This window comes from Somniosus microcephalus, chromosome 9 (assembly GCF_052327205.1).
Source record: "Somniosus microcephalus isolate GS21.2 chromosome 9, FLI_Smic_1.0, whole genome shotgun sequence".
Lineage (NCBI taxonomy): Eukaryota > Metazoa > Chordata > Chondrichthyes > Squaliformes > Somniosidae > Somniosus > Somniosus microcephalus.
The window spans coordinates 214,894,124-214,907,965 of record NC_140995.1 but is presented as its reverse complement, the minus strand read 5'-3'; the positions used below and the strand labels follow the sequence as shown (position 1 = coordinate 214,907,965).

General features: G+C 47.5%; 1 protein-coding gene across 3 annotated transcripts; it reads left to right on the top strand.

Moving 5' to 3' along the window:
- Positions 1 to 8,160: 8,160 nt before the first annotated feature.
- nanp (N-acetylneuraminic acid phosphatase) lies at positions 8,161 to 11,260 on the top strand. 3 transcript variants are annotated; one of them, XM_085997887.1, is made up of 2 exons: positions 8,161 to 8,491; positions 10,608 to 11,260. In XM_085997887.1, exons 1-2 carry the CDS (start codon positions 8,396 to 8,398, stop codon positions 11,253 to 11,255), a joined length of 744 nt encoding a protein of 247 aa, XP_085854013.1. In that variant the 5' UTR covers positions 8,161 to 8,395; the 3' UTR covers positions 11,256 to 11,260. The 3 variants fall into 3 exon arrangements, with proteins under 3 accessions (XP_085854013.1, XP_085854014.1, XP_085854012.1); XM_085997888.1 differs by lacking the exon at positions 8,161 to 8,491 and adding an exon at positions 8,530 to 9,846; XM_085997886.1 differs by lacking the exon at positions 8,161 to 8,491 and adding an exon at positions 9,859 to 10,308.
- The last annotated feature ends 2,582 nt before the right edge of the window (positions 11,261 to 13,842 follow it).

The window sequence follows — 13,842 nt, the reverse complement described above, 5'->3', positions numbered from 1 at the left end:
AGCGAGCCCGAGAGTATACGCACTCATACAGGACACGACTACGTACGAGGCCGCTATCAACCTACTGAAACAGCAGTACCGCAGCCCGGTAAATTACATGTACACCAGGCACCTCCTAAGATCCCGCCCGCAACAGCCAGGAGAGTCTGTAGCTGAATTTTTACGGGCGCTAAGAGCACTCGGCAGGAACTGTGACTTTAAAGCGGTGACGGCTGTTGAAAATACGGAAGATAATATCCGCGATGCCTTTGTGAAAGGCCTACGGTCCGACTACTCACGGCAAAGACTGCTTGAAGCTAAAGACCTCGACCTGGACAAAGCTGAAGCCCTCGCTCTCTCCCTGGAGGTGGCCCATCAGGACCAGGAGGCGTTTTCCAGGTACTGCTCGCGACCCTGGGACTCGGGCCCGACCCCTACCGCAATACCCTTCGCAGCGCCGCCCCCGGGACCTACCTCAGCGTCGGCGTCCCGGACCCGACCGGGCCCGCCACCCCCGGTACCGGCTCCGACATCGGGCACCCGCGATCGGGCCGCCGGCTGCTTCTTTTGCGGCCAGGAGAAGCACCCGAGGTCGCGCTGCCCAGCCAGGAACTCTACCTGCACAACCTGCAGGAAGAAAGGCCACTTCTCTAAGGCCTGCAGGAGCGGATCTTCAGAGGCCAGCAGTGCCTCATGCGAACTGTGGGGGCGGCCATCTTCTTTCACGGCAACTGAGGCCAGTATCCCCACACGTGAGTCATGGGGGCGGCCATCTTTGATCAAGGCAACCGACCCCAATAGTGCCTCATGTGAGTTATGGGGGCAGCCATCTTCTCCGCCATTTTGTCCTACCTCGTGGGAGACGCCATTTTACACACCACGCCCGACTGCCACCGGGCCCCCGGACCCGACGACCGCCTCGCCCGCAGACGACAACGACTCGCTTACCTACACGCTAGCCTCCGTCACTCTGGATCAAGCCCGCCCACACCACCTGTCCAAGTCGATGATGGACATCAAAGTAAACGGCCACGCCACGACCTGCCTGTTCGACAGCGGAAGCACGGAGAGCTTCATCCACCCAGACACGGTGAGCCACTACTCCCTCCCTGTCCTGCCAACGCGCAACCGAATCTCGATGGCATCGAGGTCCCACGCCACGGACATTAGCGGCTACTGTGCTGTGACCTTGTCGGTTAAGGGTACAGAGTATAAAAACTTTAAACTCCTCGTCCTCCCCCAGCTCTGCGCTGCCGTCCTACTAGGGCTGGACTTCCAATCCCACCTCCAAAGTGTAACCCTAGCATACGGTGGACCCCTCCCCCCACTCACAGTCGACAACCAGCGAAGGTTAAACCGCCCACCGCGTAACACCTGCAGCCTATCCACCCTCAAGGTGCCGCCACCTTCCCTGTTCGCTAACCTCACCCCCGACTGCAAACCCGTCGCTACCAAGAGCAGGCGGTACAGCGCTGGGGACAGAGCTTTCATTAGCTCTGAGGTGCAGCGTCTCCTGAAGGAGGGCATCATCGAGGGGAGCAACAGCCCCTGGCGTGCCCAGGTCGTGGTCGTTAAGACCGGCGATAAAAATCGCCTGGTCATCGACTACAGCCAGACCATAAACAGATACACCCAGCTGGACGCATACCCCCTTCCCCGCATATCTGACATGGTCAATCAGATTGCACAATACCGCGTATTCTCGACCATCGACCTTAAGTCGGCCTACCACCAACTCCCTATCCACCCCGAGGACCGCCAGTACACCGCCTTCGAGGCGAATGGGCGCCTATACCACTTCCTTAGGGTCCCCTTCGGTGTCACCAACGGGGTCTCGGTCTTCCAAAGGGAGATGGACCGGATGGTTGACCAGAACGGACTGCAGGCCACATTCCCCTACCTAGATAACGTCACCATCTGCGGCCGCGACCGGCAGGACCACGACGTGAATCTGGAGAAATTCCTCCGTACGGCCCAACGGCTGAACCTCACCTACAATAAGGAGAAATGCGTGTTTAACACAGCGCGCCTTGCCATCCTTGGCTGTGTAGTAGAGAACGGAGTCATCGGCCCCGACCCCGAAAGAATGCGCCCCCTCATGGAGCTACCCCTCCCCCACTGTCCAAAAGCACTTAGGAGAACCCTGGGGCTTTTCGCCTACTATGCCCAATGGGTACCCAATTATGCGGACAAAGCCAGACCCCTCCTGAAAACCACATCCTTCCCCCTCACGGAAGAGGCGTGCGCGGCCTTCTCCCTCATTAAGGGAGACATAGCCAAGGCCACAATGCACGCAGTGGATGAGTCAATCCCCTTCCAAGTGGAGAGCGATGCATCCGACTTCGCCCTAGCCGCTACCCTTAACCAGGAGGGTAGGCCGGTAGCCTTCTTCTCAAGGACCCTACAGGGCCCCGAGACCCGACACTCGTCGGTCGAGAAGGAAGCCCAGGCAATTGTGGAGGCAGTACGGCGCTGGAGGCACTACTTGGCAGGCAAACGATTTACCCTCCTCACCGACCAACGCTCGGTTGCCTTCATGTTTAATAACAAGCTGAGGGGCAAGATCAAGAACGACAAAATCTTGAGGTGGAGAATCGAGCTTTCCACCTATGATTATGAGATCTTGTACCGGCCCGGTAAACTGAACGACCCCCCTGATGCTCTTTCACGCATTACATGCGCCAGCGCGCAAAGTGATAGACTTCAGACCCTCCACAATGACCTCTGCCACCCCGGAGTCACCAGACTCTACCATTTCATTAAGGCCCGCAACCTGCCATACTCCATCGAGGAGGTCAGGACCATGACCAGGAACTGCCAGATCTGTGCTGAGTGCAAACCGCACTTCTATAAGCCGGACAGAGCAAGCCTGATCAAGGCCACCCGCCCCTTCGAGCGTCTGAGCATCGACTTCAAGGGGCCCCTACCGTCATCCGACCGTAATGTGTACTTCCTCAACATCGTTGATGAGTACTCCCGTTTCCCCTTTGCCTTCCCCTGCCCAGACATGACCAGTAACACGGTCATTAAATGCCTGAACAAACTCTTCGCCTTGTTCAGGTTCCCGAACTATATACATAGTGACCGGGGCGCCTCCTTCATGAGCGAGGAACTCCGTCAGTTCCTATTGGAGAGGGGTATTGCAGCAAGCAGGACCACCAGCTACAACCCCCGAGGGAACGGCCAGGTGGAAAGAGAGAACGCGACGGTATGGAAGGCCACCCTCTTAGCCTTAAAGTCTAAGGGCCTCCCAACCTCCCGCTGGCAAGAGGTCCTCCCGATTGCGCTGCACTCCATCCGGTCACTACTTTGCACTGCCATTAACACCACCCCCCATGCCCGAATGTTTGTCTTCCCCAGGAAGTCGACTACGGGAACCACCCTACCAACCTGGCTGACCTCTCCGGGACCCGTCTTGCTGCGAAAGCACGTGAGGGCCCATAAAACGGACCCCCTGGTCGAGAAGGTGAACCTCCTGCACGCCAACCCCCAGTACGCCTATGTGGCTTACCCAGACGGACGGGAGGACACTGTCTCCTTACGAGACCTCGCACCCTCACCCCCCCCTCCCAACCCCCCGAGTCCAGCCGAGGTAGACGGCATGCCGGAACCCCACGAGCCTTTGCCGACTACGCAGACACCAGCTTTAACACCGGATAATGTAACACCGCCGCTGCGACGATCGGAGAGGCTAACGAAGCCTCCGGACAGACTGACATACCAGAGCTGGTAATACACTTCACCCCGCCGGACTCTAATCTAAACAAGGGGTGAATGTGGTAAACCACTGTTATAGTTATCACTGTATATTGTTCTCACTGTTCTCACTGTCACATCACTACACGAGGTCGCCTCTTGTCGCACTGTTATACCTGGGCTGACCACCTCCGACTCCGCCCATTACCTGCCCAGGTATAAAGGTAGCTGACTGGCTAGTATTCCTCCCTGTTGGATCGGATCACCCACGAGGGTGGGCTCTGTTATTTAGCCAATAAAAACCTTCAGTTACGTTCTTAACTCGTCGCCTTTTATTGGACTAATTGATAGGCATATCAGATAGTCTACCTGTATTAAAAACGATGGACTGCAGCAGTTCAAGAAGGCGGCTCACCACCACCTTCTCGAGGGCAATTAGGGATGGGCAATAAATGCTGGCCTTGCCAGTGACGCCCACATCCCGTGAATGAATAAAAAAACAGGTTTACATCATTTCCATTGCGAGAACATTTTCACAATGCACTGGCACATTTCTACATGATTTGCATTTTTTGAATTTAACCCTTTAACACAAAAAAATGCCAAACATTTTTAAAGTATATACAAAAAAATTAGGGTTTTGGTCCTTTTAAACTAGGATTGGTACCTGGCTGGTTTTAGACCGGAGAGCCCAGTTTTTGAACGAGTTGCCAGGAAATTTATAACATGTATACCAGACGTCAAAAGTCCAATTTCAAAACAGATTATTTTTCCACTTCCTTCTGTGTCTTATAATGTACAGGTATTCATTCATTGAAAACCTCAAAACCCATCACCTGAAAAGGAAACCACAAAATTAAAAGATAGGGAAGAATGAGGAAGGCCATTTGGCCCCGTTACGAATTTCAGGTCTGCCTTAGATATTCTCTCAGGGTTTAGCAGCACTGATCAGTCCCATGTGGGTCTGCACAGCTCGTACATACTGCCTAATATTTAGTAATACGATAGTATAATGCATGGGGTGTAACAATAAAACACTCGTAATGTGAACTAGATATCATGATCCTCATGCATACTCTCATGTGTTCCTCCAATTGTGATTAACACTTGAGAGATTAATCCAGAAATTGATGGTTAGGCTGTTTTATTTTATAGTCAGTAAGTGAATATAAAGATTAATAATTATAATAAATCTCACCTTACTTCAACTTAGCTTTGGTCCCACTTCATAAATAAGAAAAATATTAAACTGTGCTACCCTGTCCTGGTTGGTGGGCTAAGTAAACATTTGCTTTTTGTCAGCCCCTATCACTGAATTAGACTGAAGCTAGCTCGTGGCCTGGTAGGCCCTTTTCTTAAGATAGACTGGTTTAGGCCTTACCGACCTCTCGCAGGAGGTTTTACCAACCGATCTTGAACATGTGGATCCTTGTTCCCGTGTACACCCTCTGGATAAGAAGTTGGCAACTTGATCTCCAGCTCTCCTCCCTGTCTGAGTGGTTTGACCTGTAAGAGTGCCAATTAAATCAGCTACCACCCTTTCAAGAGTGAGCCTCGAACAGAAACCCCCAAACTGTACACACAAGAATCTCCCACCTTCTCATTTGTGACTTGCCTACAAGAAGTGCCTGAAACGAGATAACAAATGACCTATTGTCTCAGATTGTTATGTATGGCAGTTTCAATGTCTGGCTCATTAACTCGCAGCCGAACTCATTAACCTACAACTCTCCTCTTGGTCTCAGTGACAGCAATCTGCCTTTGTCAAGGGGACAGGAAGGATACTGGATGCTTGAGAACTAACCCTTAAAAGTCCTAAACCTGAGATCATATCATGGAAGATATTTTTAGCTTAAATCCTTGAAAGTCAAATACCTAATAGTCCTTAGTCATAAGAGGCCCATTTATATTAATAATAAAGATCCTAAGGTTCCCCAATGCAATAGCCAACTGCCTGCCAATGGATAGGCGCACCAACGTCAGTGTTCTTGCTCAGGCTAACATCCCCAGCATTGAAGCTCTGACCACGCTCGATCAGCTCCGATGGACGGGTCACATTGTCCGCATGCCCGATTCGAGACTCCCAAAACAAGCGCTCTACTCGGAGCTCCGGCACGGCAAGAGAGCCCCAGGTGGGCAGAGGAAACGCTTCAAGGACACCCTCAAAGCCTCCTTGAAAAAAGTGTAACATCCCCACCGACACCTGGGAATCCCTGGCCCAAGACTGCACAAAGTGGAGGAGAAGCATCCGGGAAGGCGCCGAACACCTCGAATCTCTTCGCCCAGAGCGAGCGGAAGCCAAGCGCAGGCAGCGCAAGGAGCGCACGTCAACCCAAGCACCCCACCCACCTGCCCCTTCAACCACCGTCTACCCCACCTGTGACAGAGACTGTAGGTCCCGCATTGGACTCATCAGTCACCTGCAAACTCATTTTTAATGTGGAAGCAAGTCATCCTCGGTTCCGAGGGACTGCCTAAGAAGAAGAAGGAGCCAACTGTTTCTTAAATGCTTCCAGGGGTTTTCCCTCCACTACTCTATCTGAAGTTTATTCCATTGTTCATCACAAATTTCCTGATATTAGTCTTAAATGTCTTTTTTTCCATGTTTAAACTTGTATAACTGTGTCCTACTCTCACAATTTAATTTAAAGTAATATTTTACAATTACCTTTTCATTCTCTTATATACTTCTATAACATCAGCTCTTGAAAGTCTCCTTTCCAAGCTGAAAAGCCCAATTTCTCCAGGTTTTCTTCATAACTCAGACCTTTGACATTAGGCATCAGTCCCATGGCTCTTCTCTGCGCTGTTTTGTGTCTTGCTGATCAGAAATGGACATAGTATTCAAGGTGTGACCTGAACAGAGCACAGTACAGTTGCTTCACAATTTACTCTGACTTATATTCCACTGTTTTGGTTATGTCGTTCAACATTCTAGTGGCTTTGCTGATTGCTGCTCTGCATTGGTTTATTAAGACTCCTAGTTTTGCCTATTCGTTCTTCCTATGTATAAATTTTCTTCTCTATATACATATTTTGTCCAATACTTACTGCAATTTCTGAGCTGCCTCCTCATATTCCACCATCCCACCTAGTTGGTGGCTATTTTGCACTGAGCTTATGAATCCAGGTCATTTATATAAATTAGAATACGTAGTGATCCCAATACTGAGCCTTGGGGCACCTCACTGCAACACTCAATCCTATCCCTTCCTCCGCTTTTAACTTGGTCAAAAGTGACAATCCCATTTGAAAGTCTATACAGATGTGCTCTTTAATAAGCAAGATAGACACCTATGGGAGATGGGGGTGAGTTGGAATGAACAAGACCTGCCAGTAACTACTGAATTTTAATCAGTGTAAGAAAATGCACAATCTAGCAGGTGATAAACATATTGTACAAATATCCCCAACTTCTCTTACATAAGAACATAAGATTGAATGTTGCAGTGAGGTGCCCCAGGGCTCAGTATTGGGATCACTGTGCATTCTAATTTACATAAATGACCTGGATTCATAAGCTCAATGCAAAATAGATAACCTGTTGAAGGAAGATATGGACAGCAACCAGGCCTTCTCACATGGTTACACTGTATTTACCTCCACTGGTTTGACCTAACATTGTGAACCAGGGAGAAGCATGGTCTTTGGTGGCAGGTGGTTCAATATATGTCACATGCCAATCATTGAATTAAAATCCCTTGTTGCACAAATAAAAAGTTTTCAAGTTGGCCAACCTTCGAACCCAAAGCAAGGATGAAGCCATTCTGGGAATTAAGGCTGCTTCTGCCCCCAGAAACTTTAGGTTGTCAGAAACCTGTTTTATTTTTTTGTTTGATACAACATATACCAGTAAAGAGGTAATAGGTGAGTTGGAATTGTATGGGTTAAATTCTATGTTTGTTGTGTTTCTACCAGCCACACAAGCACAAAAAGAATCAGGTCAACAATTTAAAGAGGGGCTAATGATAGGGATCATTTCAAAGCATAAGACTGATAGAAACTCAACATACGGAGGGGAAAGGGGATTTATACCAACTCTTCTGTCTCTACAGAAACCACATTGAGCGGAAGCAGTTTTCCAGGCAACCGGAAACACCTGGCTGGAGATACCAGGTGGGTTCCAAGCACATTCTAAAGAAATTAAATCTTTGCATTTCTATCGCGCCTTTCACAATCTCAGGACGTCGCAAAGCACTTAACCGCCAATTAAGTATTTTTTGAAGTGTAGTGACTGTTGTAAAGTGGGAAACGCGGCAGCCAATTTGCGCACAGCAAGCTCCCACAAACAGCAATGTGATAATGACCTGATAATCTGTTTTTGTTATGTCGGTTGAGGGATAAATAACCGGGCCTCGGTTTAACGTCTCATCGGAAAGACGGCCCCTCCAACAGTGCAGCGCTCCCTCAGCACTGCACTGATGCATTCTCTAAATAATGCGTCCATTCCTCACCCACCAACCAGCAGCGTTCATTTCAGTATTTCAATCAATGGGCACGGCGTGTGTGGGAGCATATACTGAATATACTTCTTGAAAATCCTCCGGAATCGCGTTGCCCAGGAAGAGCGCGCGTGGGGCCGCCGGAACCCGTTGCCCAGGGAGAGGGCGCGCGGGGCCTCCGGAACCCGTTGCCCAGGGAGAGCACGCGCGGGGCCGCCGGAACCCGTTGCCCAGGGAACGCGCGCGCGGCTCCCCCACCCCATGACGTAGGCGGTGAGATGGCGGCTGCGGGAGCCGGGATCCGCGCGCTGCTCTTCGACTTAGACAACACGCTGATTGACACGGCGGGCGCCAGCCGGCAAGCGGAGCGACAGGTACAGGAGGGGGAGGAGATGGGGTAGGTAGAGGGTGGGAGCAGAGGGGAAGTGCTTCCTCACTCAAAGAATGATCTGCAGTTGTAATGGAATGAGGAAGGGAGGTTGAATAACCTGCAGTCTTGCATAGACTTACACAGGATATAGGACACAGAAACAGGCCATTCGGCCCAACCAGTCCATGCCGGCGTTTATGCTGCACTGGAGATTCCTCCCATCTTTCCTCATCTAACTCTATCAGTATAACCCTCTATTCCCTTCTCCCTCATATGCTTGTCTCGCTTCCCCTTAAATGCATCAATACTATTTGCTTCAACCACTCCCTGTGGTAGCGAGTTTCACATTCTCACCACTTTCTGGGTAAAGAAGCTTCTCCTGAATTGCCTACTGGATTTGTTAGTGACTATCTAGTTCTGGTCTCGCCCACAAGTGGAAACATCTTCTCTACGTCTACCCTATCAAACCCTTTTATAATCTTAAAGACCTCTATCAGGTCACTCCTCAGTCTTCACTTTTCAAGAGAAAGAGACCCAGCTTGTTCATCCTTTCCTGATAGGTATAACCTCACATTTCTGATACCATCCTTGTAAATCTTTTTTGCACCCTCTCCAGTGCCTCTATATCCTTTTTATAATATGGCAACCAGAACTGCACACAGTACACCAAGTGTAGTCTAACCAAGGCTTGATACAACCTTGGTGACTATCTTATATATTGATGGCCTCTAGTTTTGCTCTTCCCCACAAATGGAAACACACTGTCTACGGTATCAAAACCTTTCATAATGGTTGGGTGACATTGGGCCTCATGCCCTTCCCCTTCTTCTGAGACAGGCAGCAGGTTGGTCAGCACCTGGAAAGGTTGGTTAAGGTCTTGGGTCGGATCCTTTTGTCAGAATCCAGTTCCTTGTTCTCAGGATGTGGGTAAAGCCGGCAAGGCCGCAGTTATTGTCCATCCCTAGTTACCTTGAGACAGTGGTGGTGGGCCTAGTTGAACCGATCGATGCAAGTCCTTGTGTTGATAGTTCTCCCATGATGGTGTTGGGTAGGAAATTCCAGGATTCTGGCCCAGCGACGATGAAGGAATGGGGATATATGTCCATCAGGATGGTGAGACACTTGGATTGGAACTTGGAGGTGATGGTTTTTCCACAACATTGCTGCTCTCATCCTTCGTGGTGGTAGGGGCTGCTGGTCTGGGAGGTGCTATTCAGGGAAACCTTCATGAGTTGCTGCACTGGATATTGAGTACATACTGCAGCCACGGTCCACTAGTGATGGAGGGGATGGACATCGAGTTCAGTAGAACAGATGGTGTACAACTCCTTGAATGTTGTTGCTCCTGTACCGATCCAGGTGAGTGGTGAGGAATCAACCACTTATCACAAAATAACCAGCCTCTGCCCTGCTCTTGTAGCCACAATTTTAAAATGGCTGGTTCTATTCAACTGGTCAGTGGTGACTCACCCCCAAAGACTTTGTCACAGGCCAGTTTTTTTTATGGTACTCTATATTCCTGTTTTCCGATTTCTTTGCTTCTGGCCCCTTTCACAATGGCAGCCTGCACGGAGACTCTGGAGCATTTCAGTTATTTGGTCTGCTGGCTGCTTCTGCCTCGGACGGCATGCTGACTTGGCATTTACATTGGAGGCGAAGGTAGCACTGACTTCTGGAGGCAGCAGTGAAAGCACACTATATAAACGGGGTGTAAAGCTGCTGCGTTCCCAGCTGGGAGCGAGCTTTTCTGGGGTTAGGCAGCTCTCGGGCCAGCCCACAGTCTCGGCTTTCAATGGAGCCACTCTTGAATGTTCTTTATTGGTAAGCAGCCTTGCAGGGGTAGGGGGAATCTTCATGGTCGGTAAATAGTTGATATTTAAAAAAAAATTAAATATCTTTATGTAAAAATTGGGGAAACTTTGAATAAGATAATACATTTCCCCATAGACTTTAAGGATTGTGGTTAATGAAAGTAATTTGTGGGTTTATATGTGGAAGCCTTGCAGTCCAGGTTTAAGAAGAGTGACAAAGAAAATGAATAGAACTGTTCAAGATTATTTAGAACGTGAAAACTTGTATGTTTGAGTTTACACGGATTTCCTTCCTCCCCCAAAAAATAGGTGAAGGATTTATTGAAATCGCAATATGGTTATGAAGAGTCTGCTGCTGACCTGGTTATTGAAAAGTTTAATACAAAGTTAGAGGAGCATTTTGGTTCCTCTACGGAGATAAATGTCGATGAAGAGCGCACATCACTTTGGGAACAGGCTATACAAGAAACATGCGGGCGTGAGCCAGATAATGGTTTGGCTGCTGAATGTTATTTTCTGTGGAAGACCACAAGGCTTCGACACATCCGCATCCCAGATGAGGTGAAGGCCATGCTGAGGACGCTGCGTCAGTCCTACAAGTTGCTTTTATTAACCAATGGGAGCGCCACGGTGCAACGGGAGAAGATTAATATTTGCCAGTGCCAGCAATACTTTGACGCAATAGTCGTAGGCGGTGAACACCAGGAGCAGAAACCAGCGCTCTCTATATTCCAGGAATGCTTCAGGCTCTTGGGAGTGAAGCCTGAGGTCTGCGTGATGGTCGGCGACACTCTAAAGACAGACATTAAAGGCGGGGTGAATGCTGGCCTTAGTGCAACTATTTGGATAAACAGTACTAATCTAAAGTCTGAAGGAGAAGGTGCAGTGCCTGACTACACTGTGAAGTCTGTACTAGATGTTCTGGATATTTTGGAAAATATTAAATCTAAAGTTTAACTTGATATAGTAGTCTCCTCCTGTTTGTGTTCTTTGCACAAGTTTAATGGGGAAAATGTTTAGAAATAAAAGTTTACGGGTGTACTCTAGACTTTCCATCTTAATTAGCGGGGGGCGGCGAGGGGGAAGACATCTAATGTTTACAAGAACATAATAATATTACGCAAAACAGATGATAAGTAAATTAACTTTTTCCAAAAACAGAATCTAAAAACATAGTGGGTCCTAAAATCTGTTAAATTTTAAAACTTAATGGTGGAAGGTATACAAGTGCTTTAGACTTTTTTTAAATTTTAGTGGTGGAAGCTTTACAAATGTTTTAAACATTTTTAAAAATGTGTAGAACTGTGTTATTTCTGATATCAAGGCTAATAGTCAATTTAACACAAAAAAATCAACTAGAAGAGAGACAGTGAAGTTATTTTAGCTCTTCGGAGCATTCATTTTGTCTCTAGAATGTATCGTCCGGCAGCAATTAATTTGTACCAATTGTCAGGAAATGCAATACACAGTCCAAATACAATGTCCAGATAGAGCAGAGCAGAGCAGAGCAGAGCATAGAAACATAGAAGATAGGAGCAGGAGTAGGCCATTCGGCCCCTCGAGCCTGCTCCGCCATTCAATGAGATCATGGCTGATCATCCAAATTCAGTACCCTGTCCCTGCCTTCTCTCCATATCCCTTGATCCCTTTAGCCTTAAGAAATATATCTAACTCCTTCTTGAATATATTTAATACATTGGTCTCAACTGTCTTCTGTGGTAGAGAATTCCACAGGTTCACCACTCTCTGGGTGAAGAAATTCCTCGTCATCTCAGTCCTAAATGACTTACCCCTTATCCTTAGACTGTGACCCCTGGTTCTGGACTCCTCCGCCATCGGGAACATCCTTCCTGCACCTAGTCTGTCTAGTCCTGTTAGAATTTTATAAGTTTCAATGAGATCCCCTCTCATTCTTCTAAACTCCAGCGAGTATAAGCCCAGTCGACCCAATCTCTCCTCATACGTCATTCGTATATACGTCAGAGCAGAATGGAAGTTATTCACGTTTTATTTGGTATGATCTGAGTTTTGATCGGGTTGTGAAAGATTATGCAAAATTGTTTTAATTTCTATTTTAAAACCTCCAGTGTTCCAGTATTCAAAATTTTAAGCCGCAGCATGGTGATAACTGAAAAATCTTCTCCCTTCGCAGTTCTCCCCAGCAGAGTAACTGTGATCTGGTGCCAAGCCATAGACTAAGAGGCACCAGATTCAAGCTCATGCCAGTCAGACCAAGGGTTGGACAGTGGGTCCTTGGGCACAGGAAGGTGGGGCCAAGTTAGCCAGCAGCTCCTCCTCCATTTGAGAACAGGATTGAGATTGCCTATGGTAATGTCCCTGGTTGAATCACCTGCCAACACTTATTGTCCAGACCCACAAATCATAAATAGGCACTCGGGGTAAAAGGGAGACATTTTTTTTAAATCTCCCCAAAACTGTGAAAGATGGAGTACAGTTTCACACAGAATTATTTCAGGTGGATTCAGGCTCCCTAATGATTGACTGATGGGTTATAAGGTTCACGAAAAATCATGAAATATAGAACAACGATACTACATTGTGAGGAGGGGAAACATAAACTTGTAATGGCTGGGGTAAAAAATAATGCGTAAGTATGGTATCCAAATGGGATTATCGGCCTACTCTACCTTTTAGTTCTCTTAGTGGAGGGGTTTATTTAAAAAAAAACTTGAAATGACTTGTTCAGGGTGTTTATATTTATGTTGGATTATCAGTGTACTGTATCGCAAATGAAATGTGAAGTTTAAATCAAAAGGCTTTTATTGCACTAATTTCTCAATTTTATTCATCTGGAAATCACTTAATGCAGTTATTTCAGGGGAAAAAACAGCCAGATTAAAGTGTTTGTGTTGAATTTCTGGATCCAGTCTCTCTAGTAATTATGATGTACAATAAAACTGTCAGATGTTTGAGTCTGAAACACAAATTAAAGTTTTTCATTCATTGTATCCCTTTGACACAGACAATTAAATATTTCCACAAGTGTGATGACTTTTTTATAAACTCGCTCCAGGAATTGTTTCCAGTTTACGTTTACTTAAAGAAGAAGCTAAATAGATTATTTCAGTAAGACACATTTTAAAAAATCAACTATGAAGGTACTTTCAATAAATTAAAATGTCACTTTAACCATTTATTTCTGCTGAAGACCATATTAAGGAAAATGCTCAGCATCTCTTGTACTAATTTCTTCTCCCCCACGTCCCATACATACACATACACACACGGGGGTAGATTTTCCTCTGGTGTGGCCTTGCTGGCAGTCTGATGGGCACAACATATCTGTGGCACGCTTCAGCTGTTAGGAAAGAGGCCCAGGTGCACTTTAGCACAGGCCCAGCCCTTGGTTGGACCTAGCACCGGAAACCAGGTAGGGTTGACAACCCTCCCGGATTGTCGGGGAGTCTGCTGGGAATGAGGTTTGCTCTCCCGGGTACATACGAACAATTACAGACAGGTAAAGACCCTCTGGTCCATGCAGCCTGCCCCACACAATTGTGATATCTTGTATGTCATACTTTCC

Coding starts and splice junctions, on each gene's coding strand:
- nanp (XM_085997886.1), top strand. CDS start 9,991: ATGGTACTCTATATTCCTGTTTTCCGATTTCTTTGCTTCTGGCCCCTT. Junction 10,309..10,607: donor CTCTTGAATGTTCTTTATTG/GTAAGCAGCCTT, acceptor CCCAAAAAATAG/GTGAAGGATTTATTGAAATC.